This window comes from Schistocerca nitens, chromosome 7, assembly GCF_023898315.1.
Source record: "Schistocerca nitens isolate TAMUIC-IGC-003100 chromosome 7, iqSchNite1.1, whole genome shotgun sequence".
NCBI classification, from domain to species: domain Eukaryota; kingdom Metazoa; phylum Arthropoda; class Insecta; order Orthoptera; family Acrididae; genus Schistocerca; species Schistocerca nitens.
Genome location: NC_064620.1, coordinates 346,382,325 through 346,396,822, shown reverse-complemented (window position 1 = coordinate 346,396,822; position 14,498 = coordinate 346,382,325). Strand labels below are relative to the sequence as shown.

Sequence of the window (14,498 nt, the reverse complement as noted above, 5' to 3'; positions counted from 1 at the left end):
AAAATAATAAGCCGGGTCATTTCAAATATGCAAGTTGCTATGCTACTTAGTGTAGTTCATCCATAACTTAAATTATACATTAATTTTGCAGGTAGGAAAAGTACAAGTAGTGTATTTTCTAGTCATGGTGCATCTTTAAATAATACAGATGCAAAACATCACACAAAACGTAATTATTACCATATGTAATAGTTGTAACTCAACAACTTAGGAAGAGAAGACCTTGGTTTTGTGAACATGCTACTTACAACTGCAATGATTTATCATCCTGTTTTATGTACTTCTCTTTGAAGAATTTCCTTTAGAAATAACCCAGGCTTCTAATGCTATCATAAGTATCCATACATTAAAGCAATTAAAAATAAATCTCATTAACTGAATTCTTGCTCATTTCCTGGCATTTGGTTTTACATTTTTAAATATAATTTGGCTTCCATGCAGTACTTTAATAACATCGTAACTTCCTTAAAAACTGACTTTACCGTCACAAGATGATACAGACTCATTGGCAATTTCTTAGCTTTTTCAGATATGTCAATATATCCCACTAAATATACAGTAATAGAATAAAAAATGTCAAATACCTTTGAAACATTATGTCAGATTCCACAACGAAGCAAATTACCAGCAATCCTGTTAATATCTACCACTCTACTACCAATAATAATAATAATAATAATAATAACAACAACAACAACTTTACAGGGAGTTTAAGTTGGAAGAGCACATTAGAAGATAGTTTGTTTTTGTATGAATTTTCTTGGAGACTAGTTAGTAAATTTGTTGTTATAATAACAGAACCATCACCACTGTCACCCACAACAGGGAAAAAAGTGATTCATTCATTGTTATGAGAAAGAGCTTTACTGACAACAACGCTTTACTGGAAACAACGCACCAAGAGACAGTGGACAAAAATAAACCTAATGATTTTTATTAGGGTGTTTGTATCTATCCTGCTGATCACTTATGTATTTCAACATAGCCCTACTCTGTAAATGTATCACACAGATTTCTCCCACAGAAAAGGAAGAACAGATTTCAATTAATTATTGCAGACACAATATGAAAGATAAAAACACATTAAGTATGTCACTGTATAGGAGGAGGATCAAAGTTTTGTGTTCACACAGATACTATATAATGCACTCAATATGAGCCCAATGTGTTGCTCAAGAAATGCAGAAACATTAGTCCATTTCATTTCATACATGAATCAACAGATCCCTGTTCACTGAATTAACAACTTCAACAATTCGATTTCTCGGCTGCCATAGGTGGGGCACTCCACAGAGAAAATATCTCAAGGTGTAAGGTCTGGTGACCTGGGATGCCACAAACAATGAACAAGATCTTTTTGTCCACCTCTTCAAATCCAACATAGTGGGATGGTGGTGGTAAGATAATGCTGCACCTCAAGGTGAAAAGTGAGGTGGGGTGCTGTCGTGCATAAAGATGAAATAATTGTAATCTTCATGAAGTTGAGAAAACAAGCAACTTAACAGCATGTGCAGGTATGAGATTCCTGACAGTTTCCTCTGCAAAAAATAAAGAACCATAAACTTTGTGAACAGAAACAGCACAACACACATACAATTTCGGTGATTCTGTTTCGTGTACGATGAAGATTCTAGGATTTTGCGACCCCAAATTCTTACATTATGGCTGCCTATTTTACGCGATAAATGAAATGTTAATTTGTTCAAAAAGGCGAGTCATTCGGAAAAACTTTCTTCTGCCATATCCTGCAGAACTGAAATGCAAAATTCGTACCTTCTGTTATGGTTGCAGGAATACAACTGCTGCAGTAACAAACTTTTAAGGCTTCATATGCAGGCATAGTTTCAGAACACGTCACACCCTTGTTTGAGGAAGTTGAAGTTATTGGTCTGCCCATCTTGTGAGGACCCCATGTCAATGCATCTAAGATAAGCTTGACATTTTCATCAGGCTTGCATGGCTGACCAGTGCTGTCCCTCTGCACATGTAACCAACTTCCAAGAATTTTGTATGCCAGACACAAATTGCCTGTAAAGAGGTGGCTTCTTGCTGAATCAACAGCAGAATGCATATTGCACTTAAACAATGAATTGACTTCATGCAAATTCAGACACACAAAATGCTCTCTCGTGATGTAGTCGCCATGTTGCTAGAAACAAACAACTGTACAGCTGTGTCAGAACTTTGAACTTTCCTCTATCGAGTGACAAGCACAATGTGTATCTTAAACAGTTTTTCTGTGATAAACAATTGAAATCTATTCCTTCATTTTGAATCACCCACTATAAAAAAACATAGAAACATTAGTATGAAAATATCTAAAAGCCAGATAAATGACGTTTAAAGGAAGCATCTACACTATCTGAAGCATGCCGCTGCGAGTGAAGTTTCCTAACTACAGGGTCTAAGGGAGAAATTTATTGTAAACACTACATTTGACAAAATACCATCAAAAACAATAACACAAAAGCATTTACAACAAGAAGAAAATTAAGTGGGAAACATTAACTGCCATCCTGAACTGAATATCACCCAAAGAATTTTGTTCTAGTAAGACTTCAGTATTTCAAACCAAGTTGACATGAGACGCTTAGTGTGGACATCATATGACCTCTGACTAACAGCTTTTAACATTAGAAGTAATTGCTAATTTTTCTGGCATAGCAATCTACAGTTAAAAAGCATCAGATGCTGCAATGAAGCTGCTCTCTCAAATTCGTTTTCATAACTGTTATTAAGCTCACCTGACACCACAATAGCTTGTTAATAAATGAGTGACATTTATTTCATTGTATTTCTGTAATGTGATGGTAACTATCTATTAGAATGAGTACTTCAAGCAATTTGGTGAATAAATTTTATTTTCAGTGGTAAGTCATTCTGTAGTTAAGTAACAGCAGCAAAATTCAGCAGTAAACAAAAAAAGGGTCAGTAACGAAAGTGGTCAAGAAAATAAGTCATGCAGAATAATTATTCAAAACAGTGTTTATTAAACAAACATATGATGAACATAAGCACAAAAACAAAATAATGAAGTACTGGAACTGTTTCAACACAGATTATGTCCTACAATAAACTGAAGAAATACATTTCAATATACTTAGTGCCATTTCTAAGCTTATAAAACACAACTAAAATTTTAAAGTGACAATAGCATCTTCAGTCCAGACAGACATATAACTAAACTGCAAGCATATTAAAAGAAAATTACAAAAAAATAATTTACAGTCTTAACTAGAATTTCAGCTCTGTCAATTGATTCACAACCTTCCAGACTCTTCACAGAAAGTCATTTTGAGCATTCAAACTAACCATAAAAGACATGCACAGGCAACATAAATTATGGAAGACATTGTAATGAAATTAATAAAAAACACAAAATTTGGACAGTAAAGATATTCACTTCCGCCTGCTCCTGGTAGTTGTATTCCGCTTACTGCGGCGTAGTTCTGGCATGTCTGTATTATCGTGTAGATCCTCCTTACACAAGAACTGTTCCAGCTCACTTTCATCTGACAAAGTATGAATATCATATTCTGTATCAGCAGTAAAATCTGAATGTGTAGTTTCCACGGAACAAGATCTTGACCGTCTCCGCAACTCCATCTGTCTCATATCATAGTCTACTGCGTCAGGTTCACAGGCAGATTGAGTGCGAGGACGAGGTTTTGAATCTGTCAATGCAGGACCTGGTATGGCCTGGTGACAAGGTCATCATGGCATGCAGACAAGATTATTACTTTACGCAAGCACCTACTGCAACTATATGGACTGTGTGAGATTTTGCAGAAGAAAGGTTAATTTTACAAATACTACACTATATCATACTTCCATATTCACACACATCAACTAATTTCATTTATTTCATACTATATGCCATTATAAGAAAATTTTAATAGTAATTAATTCTCTACAGTGGCCCATAAACTTGCCCCTCCACCCTCCCATCCCACTGTCTCTGCCCGTTTTCAGTAACAAGCTGATGGAAACAAATGTTTATCGTGCTTTTACACAGGATATTTCATGGCCTAAATCAGTTATTTTATTACTATTGTAGAAAACTACCTTCACTTACATAAAACAGCAGTATACGACATGTATAAAAACATGCTCGCTATTCAGTTTATCACTCAAATTGGGTCACAGAACACATCAGTGTGTATCTTTGTACAATAGAATCAAAGATTACTCTACAAGGGTTGGAGAGAAGGAAATGGCTTTAGTAATGAATAAAAGCAATTTGAATATAAAAACAGGAAGAAAAATATAGAACAACATAGTAAAACAAGCTTGTAGGAAGGGTTGATGCTTTAGGTCTTTTAGATGCGAATTGTGTACTCGTATCTCCAAATTCTAAGGTCCTAAATAAACCTGCTAATAATTTTCATGGAGTAGCTATAGAAGAGTGCTTCTGTAGAAATAGTTTAATAAGGGTAACAGACCATTCTTAGTTAATTATTATATTTCATGCCAATACATCCAGCTTTAAAATGGAAATTGCATTTCAATTCGAACACTTATAAACACATGCAATTAAATAAAAACACATTACTTATGCTCATTACAGTACAATACAAATATAGAAAAACTGCACAGAAAGAAAGCTTTTATAAACAACTGCTTAGTATAAGGCATACTCAAATCAGTTCCACACACTGAAGTATCATATAAGGACATCCATACAGCTTGTATCCTGTATGTAATACATATATAAACAAATAACTCCCTTTCACACAGACCAAGTAACATGAGGAAAAACAGGGATCAGATGCAAGACAATAAATAGCAAGTTGCTCCAAATTCTTTCCAAAACATGCAGCTTCAGAGTCTTACTTCACAATATACAGATTGAAGTACAATGCAAGATACAAAGTCATCTAGCATTAAATGAAATGGGATACTGCTCTCTGAAACTGTCGGAAGTATCAAGTGATACTTGTTAAGACTGGTGATAACAGACAACTGCCTTCACCTAACTGTGAATAGACTCACCCAGGCAGTTATGGATGGATCTAGAGTTTAATGACACTAAATCATAATCCAACTGGACATTTTCAAATAATGAACCATTTGCAACTTCCTGGCAGATTAAAACTGTGTGCCGGACCGAGATTCGAACTCTGGACTTTTGCCTTTTGCGGGCAAAGCACGACTCACATCCCGTCCTCACAGCTTTACTTCTGCCAGTACCTCATCTCCTACCTTCCAAACTTTACAGAAGCTCTCCTGCAAACTTTGCAGAGTGCTAGTTCTGCAAGGTTCGCAGGAGAGCTTCTGTAAAGTTTGGAAGGTTGGAGACGAGGTACTGACGGAAGTAAAGCTGTGAGGATGGGGCGTGAGTCGTGCTTGGGTAGCTCAGTTGGTGGAGCACTTGCCCGCAAAAGTCCCGAGTTCGAGTCTCGGTCCAGCACACAGTTTTAATCTGCCAGGAAGTTTCATATCAGCGCACACTCTGCTGCAGAGTGAAAATCTCATTCTTCAATGAACTATTTGTCACATTTAAATTTTAAAAATGTGCTACACAAAACTGCAGAACAGGGATCTAAAATAAAAACTTTTGATTTGTCAACTGAGATTTATAATCACCATGCCATGCATCAAGAACCACATATTGCCAAATTTTTCAGGGAACAATGGAGATCGACATTCATTTTTAACGCGTCGAAGCAGTTATTGATAGATACATTTTAGGATGAATGATGACGAAACAGCAAAATGCATGATGTCAACCTGACCAGTCTTGAGTCACAATGTCACTCCTGATGTTTCTCACCCTAAAATGTGATGAATGATGACAAAATTCAAAATCTGTAGTTTTGCATTCACACCCTTCACTTTTTTTTTTTTTTTGCTATCAGTTAAAGTACCAAATCCATCTTCAGTAGCAAACTACAGTTCCTACAAAGTTCAAGAGTGACATAGAAGTGGTAAATGAGCCACATGTTGCCTTAATTCTGTATGTTCTCATATAAACTACTGGTGCAGAGTAAACTATGCATCAAAAACTGTGGCATATCCCCTCCCCATTACTTAATCTCTCAAAACACATCTGTTAGTCTACAAAATGAGTTTGTTTATGCATTATGTTGTCTCTGACAAAGTTCTGAACAAAAGACCATCTCCGTGTGTGCGCACTCCTTCCCCATTTCCCATCCCCATATCCATATTCATATCCCCAGTGTAGATTACCAATCTAGTCAGCAATTGTCACTGAAAGACATTCTGATAAGCTTTGTGATGTATATCCTAATTCTTAGTGACCAACTAAATGCTAGCTGGAAGGCACCTGCCACTGGTCAAATTTCCACTTTCACGGGGTCTTAACATGGAACCCAATTTGACAGAATTGGGTGAGATTAACAATAATTAAAGAGTATTATTGGAAATATTCCAAAACAAATAAACAAAAAGTTCATGAAAGTTATTGACTTCTCAGGTATCTCCTTTGAATAATATCAGTGATAAAATCAATGCCAGGTCTGTTTCATTAGTGAAAAGTCTAACACATAGAAATAGTAGCATACATCACTATCATCTTATCTTCCTGCAGCTTATTTCAGCTGTTGTTTGCACTGTCTAAAGAATTGTAGAAAAACATTCAGGAGACTGTAGTGACAAGAGCATTTTAAAAACCCCTGTGTTGCACATACTGAACTTTACAGGAGATAATATTTGTTCTTTATCAAAAGAAACATTCTGTGAAACGTCATCTGTATCCCACAGCAAAACTCTAGATGTGAAAAGCAAATTTTGTCTTTGTTTTTGTTGATATTGAAATTCTAACACAGATATGACAGTCACGGACAATCTTAAACAACATTAATAGCAAAGTGATATTCCACTAACTACAGTACATATTTTTTCATCTACTGGAAGAGTGTGCGACACACAAATCAAGTAATTCGGTTAACTATCAACTTATGAATTACACACATGTCAATGACGTAAACCTTCACAAAAAGAAGAAGTTATGTTAAATTGCAATAACAGTAACAAAACTTTTATAAGCACTACACTGTTATCAGCAAAGCTTACTGCCACCATCACACACACACACACACACACACACACACACACACACACACCTCTTATCCATATGGCACAAAGTGACTGCATTATTTTTGACACCACCGTGTAAGTGTGGCACACAATTGTTGTATGTAATATATGTAATACAGAAGTTTGTCTAATCCATTCACCAGTATATGAAATCATAATATAATTCTCACATCACAGTCAGCAGTTATGGCTGTTTGCCACTAATCCTTTTCCTGCTTGCTCACCTTGATGGCAGTCTGCATTATGACTGTTGTAGCATAGTTGACACCCTTCGTCCCAAGATGAAGTACCGTATGGTATCCTTGTTCTTTTGCTTTGGCTATGTACTCATCTATGTCCTGTCAAAACACAGATGTAGCTATTAAAAAATTAACGATTATGCTGCATCATTTTGTATGAGGAAAATTCAACTTGAGCATCTACAGTCCAGAACATGTAAGCTTCTAAAATCAACAAGCAAATATTCTTACTTTACTACTCATCAGTAGCCAATTAAAAATACCATGGCTAATACTGTCTATTGTTAATACTGATGACTTTTATACAAGATATACTAAGTGTGACATTCGTCAATTGAAGACAGTATTTTAGGTTAGCTAAGAGGAGGAGGAGGAGGAGGGGGGGGGGGGGGAGGGGGAGTTAAGGGTCTATGCACTGAGATTACTGGTCTCTGATTCAGGGGTTGGTCCATATGAAGTTAGTGAAATCTGACAGAAATATAATCAAACTGTAATGCAGGAGTGGTAGATCAATGCACTGAAAGCAATACAAGTACCCAGAGATGAAGAGTAATTCAAAGTGAGGTAAAAGTGTATGGTTTAGGCCAGGCTGCAGATGAGGGCAACCCCAGAGCTTATCTGCAGCAAGAGGTAGATTTTCCATGACTGATCCCCCATTCACCTTATGCAGGGGTAAAATAGTAACTGAATAGCCAGTTGGAGAGATAAGTAATAATAAAAATGAATTAGCATCAGTAGGATCAACAACAGAAAAAGAAAGATGAGAGAAACAATCAGCTCAGTAGGTAGGTTAGTGTTTGGTTGGTTTAAAAGATGGGGGAAGGGACCAAACGGCTAGGCCATCGAGCCCTTGTTCCGAATAAAACAATGCCACAAGTGTGAGAATAAAACAAGCAATACTGACAACACAAAATTGAGAGAAAGGAAAAACCACAAGGACAACGGAAGGGCAACAAACACTTAAATAGAAAAAAGGCGAGAAGAAAACCACAGACACGCATGAAACAGGTAGAAGAGATGAAACGGCAAAACAGATTACCATGGCTGGCTGACCATGAGAATAAAGGAGGAGCCAGCCATTCTGCAACACATCAAAACCTCCACCCTAAAAGCACTAGCGTGGAGGACACAGAGGGACAAAGAACTTGTGCTAAAACCTACCCTCACGAATAAAACGTGGATCTAAATCAGCCGATGCGGCGTTGTCAGATAAAATTAGTGGCAATGAGTCCAGTAACCCAACATTTTGTCGCAGGGCAGTCAAAGTGAGACAGTGCACCAGAATATGGGCCACTGTCAACCGGGCGCCACATCGACACTGAGGTGGGTCTTCATAGCGCAGGAGGTAGCCATGGGTCGCACAAGCGTGGCCAATGCAGAGCCAGCAAAGAACTGCAGAGTCCCTGCGAGAGGCCCACAGAGAGGCCTGCCACACATTCATAGTCTCCTTAATGGCATGCAATTTGTTGTGCCTACAGAGACTATGCCATTCCATCTCCCAAAGCCAAAAAACCTGGCGACGTAAAAACGAATGCAGGTCAGTTATTGGAATGTCAATCTCCATAAGCGGTTTCAGTGTAGCCTGTTTGGCCAGTCTGTCAGCAAGTTTGTTGCCTGGGATTCCGATGTGTCCCGGGGTCCACACAAATTCCACTGAATGACCAGACTGTTCCAGGGCATAGACGGACTCCTGGATGGTCACTACCAAAGGATGACGAGGGTAGCAGTTGTTGATTGCTTGTAAGCGGCAGGCTGCTCAAGGAGTCAGTACACAGAAGAAACTGACTCCGCAGGGCATGAACGGATGTGCTCAAGAGCACAAAATATAGCCACCAGCTCTGCAGTGAAAACACTGTAGCCATTGGGCAAGGAATGCTGTTCAATATGCACTCCATGGACATATGCGAAGCCAACGTGACCATCAGCCATGGAGCTTTTTTTTTTTTTTTTTTTTGGTGGGGTTTAAGGGCGCTCAACTACTGAGGTCATTAGCGCCCAGTCACTGTTGTTAGAGCACATGGAATCTAGTAAAACTCAAGGGGAGGGGGAACACCAGAAAGACCTGACAAAGATGTAGATAAAATAAGGTTAGATGTCTTTGGACAAGCCAGTCAAAGTTATAAAACGCAGAACACGAGCAGCTGTTCGAGCGTCATCAGCTAAAATATCCGGTAAAGTAGATGGCAGGGACAGGACAACACGAGATTGACTAAAGCGGGGACACGACAATAAAACATGGCGCTCTGTTAATGCCTGACCACAAGGACACTGCGGGGCTGGGTCACCGGAGAGCAGGTAGCGGTGGCTAAACCGGCAATGCCCAATCCGTAACCTGGTCAGAAGGACCTCCTCTCGCCGAGATGGTCGGGAGGAGGTTGTCCAAGCAGTTGGGAGCGGTTTTACTGCCCGGAGCTTGTTTCCTTGGAGGGATGACCAAGCATCCCACCACATCGACACAAGCCTCTTACAAACATCCCCACGAACGTCAGATGACGGGACACAATGGGAGGCTGGCCGAGGCAGGAGGACTGCAGCCTTGGCTGCAGCATCCGCAGCCTCATTCCCAGGCACTCCTACATGTCCGGGAACCCACAGAAAGCTGACAGGAGAACCATTATCAGCGAAAGAATGTAGGGACTGCTGTATCCGTTGAACCAAAGGATGGACCAGATAGGGAGCTCCAAGGCTCTGAAGAGCACTGAGTGAATCAGAGCAGAGTACATACGATGAATGGCGGTGGCGGCGGGCATACTGAACGGCCTGATGGAGAGCAAAAAGCTCTGCCGTAAAGCTGGAACATTGGTCGAGGAGCTGGTATTTAAAGGTGGCGGCCCCGACGACAAAGGCACAGCCGACACCATCGTCAATTTTGGAGCCATCGGTGTAAATAAAGGTGTGACCGGCAAGTCGAGCACGAAGTTCGACAAACCGTGAGCAATACACTGCAGCCGGAGTACCCTCCTTCGGGAGTGAGCTGAGGTCGAGATAAATATGAACCGGAACCTGGAGCCAAGGTGGTGTCGGGCTCTCACCCTCTCGGAAGGTGGTAGGGAGGGTAAAATCCAATTGTCGAAGCAGGCGACGGAAGCGGACTCCGGGGGGCAGCAGGGCAGACACATACAACCCGTACTGACGGTCGAGAGAATCGGCGAAGAAGGACTGGTAAGAGGGGTGGTCGGGCATAGACAACAGCCGGCAGGCATACCGACACAGCAGTACGTCGCGCCGGTAGGTCAATGGTAATTCGGCAGCTTCAGCATAAAGACTCTCAACAGGACTAGTGTAGAAGGCTCCGGTCGCAAGACGTAACCCCCGATGGTGGATGGAGTTGAGACGGCGTAAGAGGGATGGCCGAGCAGACGAGTAGACGAAGCTCCCATAATCCAGCTTCGAACGGACTATGGACCGATACAAGCGAAGAAGGACAGTGCGATCCGCTCCCCAAGATGAACCACTAAGAACTCTGAGGACATTAAGGGAACATGTACAACGGGCCGCCAAATAAGAGACATGCGGAGACCAACACAGTTTCCTGTCCAACGTGAGCCCTAGAAACTTAGTTGTTTCCACGAACGGGAGAACAACGGGACCGAGATGTAAGAATGGCGGAAGGAACGCTGTATATCGCCAAAAGTTGATACAAACCGTCTTCTCTTCAGAGAACCAGAAGCCATTTACCACGCTCCATGAGTATAGGCTGTCTAGACAACACTGAATGCAGAGCTCCAGGAGGCATGTTCGCTGGGCACTGCAGTAGATCGCGAAGTCATCGACAAAGAGAGAGCCTGAGACATTAGGTGGAATGCAATCCATAATTGGATTGATCGCTATGGCAAAAAGGGCTACGCTCAAGACGGAGCCCTGAGGCACTCCGTTCTCCTGGAGGAAGACGTCGGACAATACGGAACCCACATGTACCCTAAACTTTCGATCCGTTAAAAAGGAATCAATAAAATGGGGCAGGCGACCGCGTAGGCCCCACCTGTGCATAGTGCGGAGGATACCTCCTCTCCAACAGGTATCATAAGCCTTCTCCAAATCGAAGAACACTGCTACCGTTTGGCGCCTTCGCAAAAAGTTGTTCATGATGAATGTCGACAAGGTCACAAGGTGGTCAACAGCGGAGCGGCGGCGACGAAAGCCGCATTGGACATTGGTAAGTAGCCGTCGAGATTCAAGAATCCAAACTAACCGAGCATGAACCATGCGCTCCATCACCTTACAGACACAGCTTGTAAGAGAAATGGGGCGGTAACTAGAAGGAAGGTGTCTATCCTTCCCGGGTTTGGGTATAGGAACAACGACGACGTCACGCCAACACATGGGGATTTGACCTTCAGTCCAGACGCGATTGTAGGTACGAAGAAGGAAGCTTTTGCCCGCCGGAGAAAGGTGTGCCAGCATCTGAAGGTGAATGGCATCTGGCCCCGGAGCAGAGGACCGGGACAGTGCAAGCGCACGTTCGAGTTCCCGCATAGTAAAGGGGGCATTATAAGTTTCCAGATTCAGCGAGTGGAAGGAAGGTTGCCGAGCCTCTTCTGCCTCTTTCCTGGGAAGGAAGGCAGGATGGTAATGGGCGGAGCTTGAAACCTCCGCGAAAAACCGGCCGAAAGCGTTGGAGACAGCCAGAGGATCAACAAGGACCTCATCACCTGAGGTCAGGCCAGGTACCGAGGAGTGGGCCTTAATGCCCGACAGCAGGCGCAGGCCACCCCAAACGATGGAAGAGGGAGTAAAACTGTTAAAGGAGCTGGTGAAAGAGGCCCAACAAGCTTTTTTGCTGTCTTATGACTCTACGGCATTGTGCTCTGAGTCGTTTGTATCCAATACAATTCGCCAACGTAGGATGGCGGCGAAAGTGCGTAAAGCATGTCGGCGAGCACGGATAGCGTCTCTACAAGCCTCATTCCACCAGGGGATGGAAACGCGACGTGAAGAAGAGGTAGTATGAGGAATGGAATGTTCGGCAGCACTGACGATAACAGCCGTGAGGTATTCGACCTGACTGTCACAACTGAGAAAATCGTGGTCTGGAAAGGTCGCCAGGGAGGAGTAAAGTCCCAAGTCAGCTTTCGGTATGTTCCAGCTCGAAGGACATGGGGATGGGTTGTGGTGGAGGAGACGAACGACACAGGAGAAGTGGTCGCTCGAATAGGTGTCAGAAAGGACATACCACTCGAACCGACGGGCAAGAGTGGTAGAACAGATCGAGAGGTCCAAGTGGGAGTAGGTATGAGTAGAGTCCGAGAGGAAAGTCGGGGCGCCAGTATTGAGGCAGACAAGATTGAGATGGTTGAAGACATCCGCCAAGAGTGAGCCTCTTTGACAGGATGCAGGAGAGCCCCAAAGGGGATGATGGGCATTGAAGTCGCCAAACAATAAAAACGGCGGAGGAAGCTGAACAATCAGGTGCATCATGTCAGCCCGACTAACAGCGGATGACGATGGAGTGTAGATGGTACAAACTGAAAAAGTAAAAGCAGAAAGAGTAATACGGACAGCTATTGCTTGGAGTGGGGTGGTCAATGGGATGCGATGGTAATAGACATCGTCCCGAACGAGCAACATGACCCCACCATGTGCTGGGATACCGTCCACAGGGGTGAGGTCATACCGCTCCGAGGTATAGTGGGTAAAGGCAATAAGGTCAGTCGGGTGCAACTTGGTTTCCTGGAGACCAAGGACGAGCGGACAGTGCAGGCGGAGGAGCAGTTGTAATTCCTCCCGATTAGATCGAATACCTCTTATGTTCCAATGTAACAAAGCCATCGCTAGTCAGTAAAAAAAGGGGGAACGAAACTGGTGAAGAGCGGGTCACCTCGACGGCCGCGGAGGGCCAGGTTTCGAGGGAACAACGCTACAACCGGCGGGAGGCGGATCCTGTTCCATCGAGTCGTCGCCAGCTGCGGCCGCTGTCCCTGGTGGTGTAGCAGGGGCAGCATCATTTGCCGACGAGAGGCCAGCTGAGCGCCTGGCAGGAGAGCGTCCTGGCGAAACTGAGGACGGCCGGGAGCAGCGACTCACGGATGGAGCGTCAGACGAAACATGCCGAGGTGGAGAGGGGGATAGAGACTTCTTCTTGGAAGTCCGAGGAGGCACAGGGGTGGTGGGCTGGACCCGAAGAAGGTCCTCACGCGCAGGGTCCGTTTTGGAACGCCGGACCTCTGGAGCTGGGGTCCAGATGGGCGCCTGAGAAGAGGATCGCTTCTCAGGCGGCAGGGGGGGGGGGGGGAGGAGGAATGGTGGCCCCTGGGGCAGAGGGGGCGGGGGCCACAGGGGAAGAGGATTTGGAAGGGAGGGATTTGGGAGGCGGAGGCAGAGACCCCGGATGGGGGAGGACGCGGAGGCGGGGACAGGATAGGGGTGAGGATACCGCGGAAGGAGGGGACACAACTGAAGCAAACGAAGTGGTCAACGGCACGGGATGGAGGCGGTCATACTTCTTCCTGGCCTCAGAATAAGAGAGCTGATCCAAAGTTTTGAGTTCTTGTATCTTCTTCTCCTTCTGATATGCGGGGCAGTCTGAGGATCTAGGCGAGTGGATGTCAGGACAATTAACGCACCAAGGTGGTGGGGTGCATGTATGTTCCTCACGAAGAGGACGTCCACAATCGCCACAAAGGGGCTCAGCCTCACACCGTGACGACATGTGCCCAAAGCGCAAACACCGAAAACAGCGCATAGGAGGCGGGACGTAAGGTCGCACGTCGCACCGGTAGCACATCACCTTTACCTTCTCCGGGAGAACGTCCCCCTCGAAGGCGAGGATAAAGGCCCCGGTGTCGATGCGACGGTCTTTGGGGCTGCGCTGGACATGCCGGACGAAATGCACGCCTCGGCGCTCCAGGTTGGCCCTGAGCTCCTCATCAGATTGCAGCAGGAGGTCCCGATGAAAAATAACACCCTGCGTCCTATTTAGTGCCAAATGCGGGACAATGGACACTGGGATGTCCCCTAGGTGGTCGCACGCCTGGAGCGCCGCCGACTGTGTGGCGGAGGTGGTCTTTATAAGAACGGACCCCGAACGCATCTTACTGAGAGCCTCGATTTCCCCGAAGATGTCCTCAATGTGCTGAACAAAGAACATGGGCTTGGAGGTGGCGAACGTCCCCCCATCGGCTCGAGAACAGACCAAATAGCGGGGGAAGTACTTCGCCCCAAGTCGGCGGGCCTGTCCCTCCTCCCAGGGAGTGGCCAAGG

At 43.9% G+C, this 14,498-nt stretch overlaps 1 protein-coding gene across 4 annotated transcripts in view; it reads right to left on the bottom strand.

Moving 5' to 3' along the window:
* The window catches only part of LOC126195026 (uncharacterized), a 313,542-nt gene that overhangs the window by 89,377 nt on the left and 209,667 nt on the right, over positions 1 to 14,498 (bottom strand). For all 4 annotated transcript variants that reach the window (XM_049933465.1, XM_049933466.1, XM_049933464.1 and 1 more), the window contains one exon: positions 7,284 to 7,397. In XM_049933465.1, the coding sequence (XP_049789422.1) occupies positions 7,284 to 7,397 (114 nt within the window). The remainder of the gene's footprint in view (positions 1 to 7,283; positions 7,398 to 14,498) is intronic.